Source organism: Moschus berezovskii, chromosome 6, assembly GCF_049115385.1.
Source record: "Moschus berezovskii isolate FMDL1 chromosome 6, NW_MosBer_1.0, whole genome shotgun sequence".
NCBI classification, from domain to species: domain Eukaryota; kingdom Metazoa; phylum Chordata; class Mammalia; order Artiodactyla; family Moschidae; genus Moschus; species Moschus berezovskii.
The window spans coordinates 41053702-41062266 of record NC_142465.1 but is presented as its reverse complement, the minus strand read 5'-3'; the positions used below and the strand labels follow the sequence as shown (position 1 = coordinate 41062266).

Sequence of the window (8565 nt, the reverse complement as noted above, 5' to 3'; positions counted from 1 at the left end):
GGGGCAGCACTAAGAGGAAGGGGGCGGGGCGTGGAGGGGCGGGGCCTGACGGATTGGGCACGCCCCGGCCCTTCGTAGTGCCTGGGCCCTGAGGTCGCTGGCTCAGCCCCACGGCGCCCTGTGCACGCCTGCCCCCCGCGCCCGGGCAGGTAAGGGGTTCCGGACCTGCGCGCCACCTTCTCCGCGAAGTGTCCGAGGTCTGCGCTCTAGCCTCAGGGTTGTGGAGGAACTGCTCGGGAGGAAAAATCGACTTCTCTTCAGCCCAAGTGAGAGAAGTTAGAGGGGAAGTAGGTTGCGTGGGCAGCGCCTGCTCCAGGCGCTGAGACTTGGGTGGGTCCCTAGGGATTAGAAAATTGCTGGGACCCGTGGAGGACCGCGCGGCGGAGAGAGGCGTCACTCGGTGGCTCTGTCGGACCTCGCCTCGAGTTTCTCAACTCCCGGGCTGTGTGTTCCGAGAACCCTGTTTACGAAATGAAATCTCTTTTCCTGAGAACCAGGAAGTAGGACCAGCACCCAACAAAGATGCTGGCTGCGTGGAAAGCATTCTGAAACCCCAGAAGATTATAATTAGCTGGTTTCTCAGGCTTACAAGAAATTGGAAAGTGGAGCGTAATTGTCAGTACGTTATCAGATGGGGAAAGTGTACCGACAGCCTGGAAACTAGGGGGAACAAAGGGATGAAAGGCAACCTCAGAAAGCATTTTAGCCATTGAGGATGGGATGATGGGAAAGATTGAAGGCAAAAGAAGGGGTGGCAGAGGAAGAGATGATTGGATAGCATTACCGACTCACTGGACATGAATTTGAGCAAATTCCCAGAGATAGTGGAGGAAAGAGGAGCCTGGTGGGCTATTTGGGGTCGCAAAGAGTGGGACGGGACTTAGCAACTGAACAAATGCCTCAAAAACGTCTCTGCCTAAAGAGCTGAGAGCAGAGAATATTCAGATTTGCCTTTTCCCTTTCTGGGGGTAATCCTTGAAGAGACCTGTCAGAAAGTTAAGATTTCTTTTTTCTTTTGTTTGCATGCTAAACTTATTTGATGTTTGCTTACCCCTGTCCAAACAGAAATCGTGAACTTCCAGGCTAAACATGCTCTTTTCACAGTCTTCTCCATCTTATTGTAAAGGTCAGGAAGCTTGTTCAAGCCAGAAACCTTGGTGCCAACTTGTCACCCTTTATAGCAGCATACAGGATTCTGTGTGATTTCTGAGGTTTCCACCTTAGAAAATATCCATCATCCTAGGAATTCTACCTTCTTTGCTACCACTCTGATGTAAGCCACAAGCACCTCCCACCTGGATTATTGATTTCCTGACTTAATTAATCTCTTCCTGCTTCTCTGCCCTCATTTTAATATACTTTATTCAACAATAATTTAAACAGCAATTAAACAACAATAATGTTCAGCAGCAGTCCCTGATGTCCTTTTAAGTATAGAGCATGTCTGTCCTCTTCTCAAAATCTCCCCTGTTTTCTCATCTCCCTCAGAAGATAAAACTGAAGTAGGGCCTTAGGGAACCTGGCCCCATTACCCCTCTCTTCTACTCTGCTTTGCTGCTCCGACTTCTCCAGTCTTACTCTCTCCTTGTGGTTCCTCAGTGAGCCCATTCCAGAGCCTTACATTCTCTATTTCTTTTGCCCAGAAACTTTTACCACAGATATCCCAGTGGCTAGCTTTCTCATTCCCTTAGACCTTTAATCCCATGGCACCTTATTGAGGCCTACTTTGAGTACTCTATTTAAAATTAAAACCCCTTCTCAGTTTTTTTTTTTTTTTCCTTTTCATTTGGCATCTGTTGGAGAAGGAAATGGCAGCCCACTCCAGTGTTCTTGCCTGGAGAATCCCAGGGACGGCGGAGCCTGGTGGGCTGCCATCTATGGGGTCGCACAGAGTTGTTCTCGACTGAAGTGACTTAGCAGTAGCAGCAGCAAAGACTTCCCAGTGGCACTAGTGGCAAAGGGTCCACCTGTTAATGCAGGAGACATAGGAGACTTGGGTTCTGTCCCTGAGTTGGGAAGATCCCCTGGAAAAGGAAATGGCAATCCACTCCAGTATCCTAACCTGGTATATCCCATGGACAGAGGAGCCTGGTGGGCTACAGTCAATGGGGTCACAAGAGTTGGACACTACTGTAGCGACTTATCACAGCACAATGTACTGTAGAGTAAATGCTTATTACCCGTCTTCATCTATTAGAATATAAGCACTCTTGCCTGGAAAATCCCATGGACAGAGGAGCATGGTAGGCTGCTACAGTCCATGGGGTCACAAAGAGTCGGCCACGACTGAGCGACTTCACTCACTCCATGAATTTAGTTAATTTTTTTTCTTATTTTCCTAATGCTTTATCTCCAGGGACCTGGATCAGTAAATATTCATAAATGAATAATATTTTGGTTTTTTAAAATATATCCAAAATGTTTCAAATTACTACCATTAAGTTAAATTGATTTTTTAGGATGGTATTAATATATTGTGTTTAGTTTATGGCATATTAGCAAATATCGCAGTTTGAGAAGGGCAGCCCTGTATAACTTATTAGGTCTAGAAGGTATCACAGGCTTTTGTTCATAATGATGGTGTTGGGTTGTCCAAAAACGGACAACCACTTTTGATCTACGTAAATGGTTATCTACAATACTTTACTGAAAAAAGCATGGGAGTAAATAATATATTTTGGGAAGATTATAAGCGTATTAAGGATACTGTGCTTGGTAACATGACTGTCACCATGAAAAGCTTAGCTGTGTTCTCAGACCTCTTATTTCCACTTCCTCTCCTTCAGTTGCCTTTCACTGCTGTTTTGAAATTGAGCTTAAATAAAACTCTGCACATTTCTTTTTTTAAAATGTGACATAAGAATAACATCTGCCTTGCAATAATCATCACTGCATTTTCTTTGATCACTTATTATTGATAGGATTAGGCATCTTTTGATTTTTAATCTATACAGGAACTCTTAAATATGACCATCTCTGGTTTTCAGATGAAGAAACCGAAGTCCAGAGAAACTGAGTTATTGATGCTAGTCACAGTTGGCTTGTGGAAGAGCTACATTAGAACCCAAAGTCTTCTTGGAAAATATATTTCTACTATGCACTCATTGCTCCACCAAAGCTATTCTTAATTAACCCAAAGGCCTTTTGGTTTCCAAATTGAGCCCACCATCAGTATTTATCTGACCTCTCAGGGACTTTTATACCAATCTGTACTCCATTCTAGAAATCTCTGGTATGCTATTCTCCTGGTTTTCTTAGCTTCCATGACTTATCAATACTTTTTTTAAAGTTTCTTTTTTTTACTCTTCATTCCTCACAGTCTTTATATTCCTAATAGGCAGGCCCATATTTCTTATTGCTTCAGCCAACTATTCATATATGAATATGTGAGAATGCTCTTATGTAAGGATTCATTACCAAAACTATCCTAATCTCCAGACTGTATATTTAGCTACTTAGTGCCAGCTTCCCCAGATAGTGGTAAAGGTAGATATTTCACATTTAACGTTAACGAGAACTGAACATGGAACAGCCCACTCCAGTATTCTTGCCAGAAAAATCCTGTGGACAGAGGAGCCTGGCAAGCTATAGTCTGTAGGGTTGCAACCTTCTGAGCAAGCATGCGTGCAGAACTGGACACGTTATTTCCTCTATCATCTACATAATTCAGTTCAGTTCAGTTCAGTCACTCAGTCTTGTCCGACTCTTTGCAACCCCATGAATCACAGCACACCAGGCCTCCCTGTCCATCACCAACTCCCGGAGTTCACTCAAACTCATGTCTATCAAGTCGGTGATGCCATCCAGCCATCTCATTCTCAGTCGTCCCCTTCTCCTCCCGCCCCCAACCTTGCCCAGCATCAGAGTCTTTTCCAGTGTGTCAACTCGTTGCATGAGGTGGCCAAAGTATTGCAGTTTCAGCTTTAGCATCAGTCCTTCCAATGAACACCCAGGATTGATCTCCTTTAGAATGGACTGGTTGGATCTCCTTGCAGTCCAAGGGACTCTCAAGAGTCTTCTCCAACACCACAGTTCAAAAGCATCAATTCTTCAGCGATCAACTTTCTTCACAGTCCAACTCTCACATCCATACATGACTACTGGAAGAACCATAGCCTTGACTAGACAGACCTTTGTTGGCAAAGTAATGTCTCTGCTTTTTAATGTACTATCTAGGTTGGTCATAACTGTCCTTCCAAGAAGTAAGCGTCTTTTAATTTCCTGGCTGCAATCAGCATCTGCAGTGATTTTGGAGCCCAAAAAAATAAAGTCTGACACTGTTTCCACTCTTTCCCCATCTATTTCCATGAAGTGATGGGACCAGATGCCATGATCTTCGTTTTCTGAATGTTGAGCTTCAAGCCAACCTTTTCACTCTCCTCTTTCACTTTCATCAAGAGGCTTTTGAGTTCCTCTTCACTTTCTGCCATAAGGGTGGTGTCATCTGCATATCTGAGGTTATTGATATTTCTCCCGGCAATCTTGATTCCAGCTTGTGCTTCTTCCAGCCCAGCGTTCCTCATGATGTACTCAGCATATAATGCCAGTAAATTTGGAAAACTCAGCAGTGGCCACAGGACTGGAAAAGGTCAGTCTTCATTCCAATCCCAAAGAAAGGCAATGCCAAAGAATGCTCAAACTACCGCACAATTGCACTCATCTCACACGCTAGTAAAGTCATGCTCAAAATTCTCCAAGCCAGGCTTCAGCAATACGTGAACCGTGAACTCCCAGATGTTCAAGCAGGTTTTAGAAAAGGCAGAGGAACCAGAGATCAAATTGCCAACATCCGCTGGATCATGGAGAAAGCAAGAGAGTTCCAGAAAAACATCTATTTCTGCTTCATTGACTATGCCAAAGCCTTTGACTGTGTGGATCACAATAAACTGTGGAACATTCTGAAAGAGATGGGAATCCCAGACCACCTGACCTGCCTTTTGAGAAACCTGTATGCAGGTCAGGAAGCAACAGTCAGAACTGTACATGGAACAACAGACTGGTTCCAAATAGGAAAAAGAGAACGTTAAGGCTGTATATTGTCACCTTGCTTATTTAACTTATATGCTGAGTACATCTACATAATTAACCAAGCCAAAAAACAGGAATCAGCTTGTTTTCCTCAGTCTCCCATCTTTCTAATGTCATGATTTTCCTCCCAAATCTTTGAAGCTGTTTCTTCTCCGTTCCCTGATTGAATGCTTTCTTAAGACTTTAATTTCTAGATTATTGTAAAGTTTTCAAACTGTTCTCTTTCCTTAATATGCACCCCTTCAAGTTTTATCCAAAGGAATCCAGTTAACCAATTAAGATCACTTACTGCTGCTGCTGCTGCTGCTAAGTCACTTCAGTCGTGTCCGACTCTGTGCAACCCCATAAACGGCAGCCCACCAGGCTCCGCCGTCCCTGGGATTCTCCAGGCAAGAACACTGGAGTGGGTTGCCATTTCCTTCTCCAATGTGTGAAAGTGAAAAGTGAAAGTGAAGTCACTCAGTTGTGTCTGACTAGTAGCGACCCCATGGACTGCAGCCCACCAGGCCCTCTGTCCATGGGATTTTCTAGGCAAGAGTACTGGAGTGGCTTGCCATTGCCTTCTCTGAAGATCACTTACTACCTTTCCTTAAATCGTGCAGTGGCTCCCCTGTACCTTTTAGTATGAAGTTTAAATTTCCCATTGTAGTATATGAGGGGCATGATGACTTGGCCCTGCCTACCTCTCCAACTTCATTTTTTACTTCTTAATGACATGTATCCTACGTCCAGCCATAGCAAACTCCTGGCCTTAGCCTAACACACATTTCCAAGCTTGAAAACAAAGATTTTCTCTTGTCTGTAGCTCCCGTCACTTAGTGTATGAATGAATGAAAGGAAATGACTGGTCTTTCTAGAAAAGAGAATGACATGAACAATGAATTGAATTAGAGAAACAGGGATATAGGACATGAATTTGGAGTCAGACATGGGTTCAAGAACTAATTTTCACTTACTACTTTCATGAAATAGAGATGCCAGCCCTGCCTTAGTCACTGTGAAGATCAAGTGAAATAATATAAGTCACCTAGCATGGGCAAGAAATTCATTCATTTGTAATACTGAATACCAATTCCTGGGGTATGCTAGTAATTAGTTATATATTAGTGAATAAAATGAACATTACCTCTGACTTCATGGAGCTTATAGTCTAATGGCGGAGACCATTATAAGCAGCTAAACAAATAAATATATGATTACAAACATATTGCAGTGATGAAAGATAATTAGGTTGAGAGTAGGTAGACCTACCTAGATGTGATCAAAGAAGGCTGCAGAGAAGAGAGTGCCAATATAGAGCCTAAGACACAGGAGGACTTCTTTCTTCTTACCCTTTTGTAAAATCTGAATTTCATACCACATGAATCTAGTCTTTACCCCCAAATTAATTATATTGCACTTTTAAAATAAAATATGTAAGGGAGCAGGAGAGTAATTGATAGGAGAATATTTAAATCTACTTGTTTTGATTAATTGGAAGGAAAGGCCACTGGCCTGCTGAGAATGAGTGAGGTAGAAATCAAGGGGAGAGCTAATTATGGGGACAGCTAAAGGTGTGAAGCAGTCACTCAGGGGGATGAGCAAAGGCAAGTGAACGGATGAACAGCATTGTTGAAGGCCCAGTGAAAAGGGGTCCCCTAAATTTGTATTCACACCAGTCTGCTCAGTTGCTGGGTTTGCTACAGCTATATTCAGCAGTGATGGTATACAAGAAAAATTGGGAGCTTTGTCCCTAGCTACGGCTCTCCAGGATGGAGTAGCAGAAGAATAGGGGACTGAGCAAATAAAGGTTCTGCCTAAAGAGTAGTTAGGTGGTAAACCACAGGGTTCACCTTAGTAGGGAATGAATTATAATCAGGCACATCTGATGGACTCAAAAATTGTGGCAGAGTCAAGGAAGAACATATTATACAAAAAGGTAGTGAATAGACCATCTTTGAATGCAATACGAATTACTTCAGGACTTTTTTTTTTCACTTCTACCAAAGAATGTTGCATAAATATTTACTAGTAAAGAAATACAGATTGAGAAAAATATTTTAAATTGAAAAATATTTTTCATAATACATTTGATTCCTGAATATGCTTACATGAATTTTTATGAAAAAGTACACTTTTTGCACCTTTTTATAAATTTCACTTAGAAAATATTAATGTCAGAAAAAAAATCCTATAATTTTTAATTAATATTTAGAGGTGGAGAAAGACTAAAATATCAATGTCTTGACCTTGGAGTTTTCCTTTATTACAGTGTAATAAGTTGCCAGCATTTCCTATGTTAGAGCACACTGTGATGTATAAGCTTATAGATGTCATCACTAAAGCTACTGTAAAATTTTAATGAGAATTTTCCATATTTTAGGAATAAAAGATGAACAAACCCATAACAGCATCAACATACGTGCGCTACCTCAGTCTTGGACTAATTAGAAAGCTGTCTGATTTTATTGATCCTCAAGAAGGATGGAAGAAGTTAGCAGTCGCTATTAAAAAACCATCTGGTGATGATAGATACAATCAGTTTCACATAAGGTAACATAAAAATCTTTCTCTTTTTAAATTCTTACATCACAATTTAGAATGACTAATAGGTACAAATACTGTCTAATGCTGCAGTTCAGAAAATAAAGCTAGGGGAGGTAAAAGACGCTTGCTCCTTGGAAGGAAAGTTATGACCAACCTTGATAGTATATTAAAAAGCAGAGACATTACTTTGCCAACAAAGGTCCGTCTAGTCTAGGCTATGGTTTTTCCAGTGGTCATGTATGGATGTGAGAGTTGGACTGTGAATAAAGCTGATCGCCGAAGAATTGATGCTTTTGAACTGTGGTATTGGAGAAGACTCTTGAGAGTCCCTTGGACTGCAAGGAGATCCAACCAGTCCATTCTAAAGGAGATCAGTCCTGGGTGTTCATTGGAAGGACTGATGCTAAAGCTGAAACTCCAATACTTTGGCCACCTCATGCGACGAGTTGACTCACTGGAAAAGACTCTGATGCTAGGAAAGATTGGGGGCGGGAGGAGAAGGGGACGACAGAGAGTGGGATGGCTGGATGGCATCGCCGACTCTGTGGACATGAGTTTGAGTGAACTCCGGGAGTTGGTGATGGACAGGGAGGCCTGGCGTGCTGTGATTCACAGGGTCGCGGAGAGTCAGACACAACTGAGCGACTGAACTGAACTGAACTGAGGGGAGGTATGGTAATAAATACCCCCTCTTTTTTTTTTGCGACATTTGCTTCATTCTCCAATATATCAGCCAGGTGATATATTACCATGATCTTGCAAATAAGTTTTTACGGTTAAATTTATGTATGAGTCTCTAATTCACTTAAATGATATATTTGGGGAATTCTTCAAATTGATGTTTTAAAGTTGCTTGTACATGTATGCATCTGTAAATCGACTTCTTAGTTCTTACCCTGGATTTTTCAACACTATCTTCAGAAGAATTCCATTCTATTTGTCTCTACTTGATTCGGTATGAGATATAAGTACAAATTTTGTTTTTGTCAGTTATTTCAGCCCAAACTCATG

The 8565-nt window shown here is 41.9% G+C and overlaps 1 protein-coding gene across 4 annotated transcripts in view; it reads left to right on the top strand.

Moving 5' to 3' along the window:
• Positions 1-19: 19 nt before the first annotated feature.
• IRAK4 (interleukin 1 receptor associated kinase 4) overlaps positions 20-8565 on the top strand; it is a 28383-nt gene continuing 19837 nt past the window's right edge. Inside the window, exons 1-3 of one of the 4 annotated variants that reach the window (XM_055395603.2) lie at positions 203-266; positions 4509-4588; positions 7391-7560. In XM_055395603.2, the coding sequence (XP_055251578.1) occupies positions 7400-7560 (161 nt within the window). In that variant the 5' untranslated portion in view covers positions 203-266; positions 4509-4588; positions 7391-7399. Of the gene's footprint in view, positions 267-4508; positions 4589-7390; positions 7561-8565 lie in introns of all 4 variants that reach the window. The other 3 variants (XM_055395605.2, XM_055395604.2, XM_055395609.2) reach the window with 3 other exon arrangements.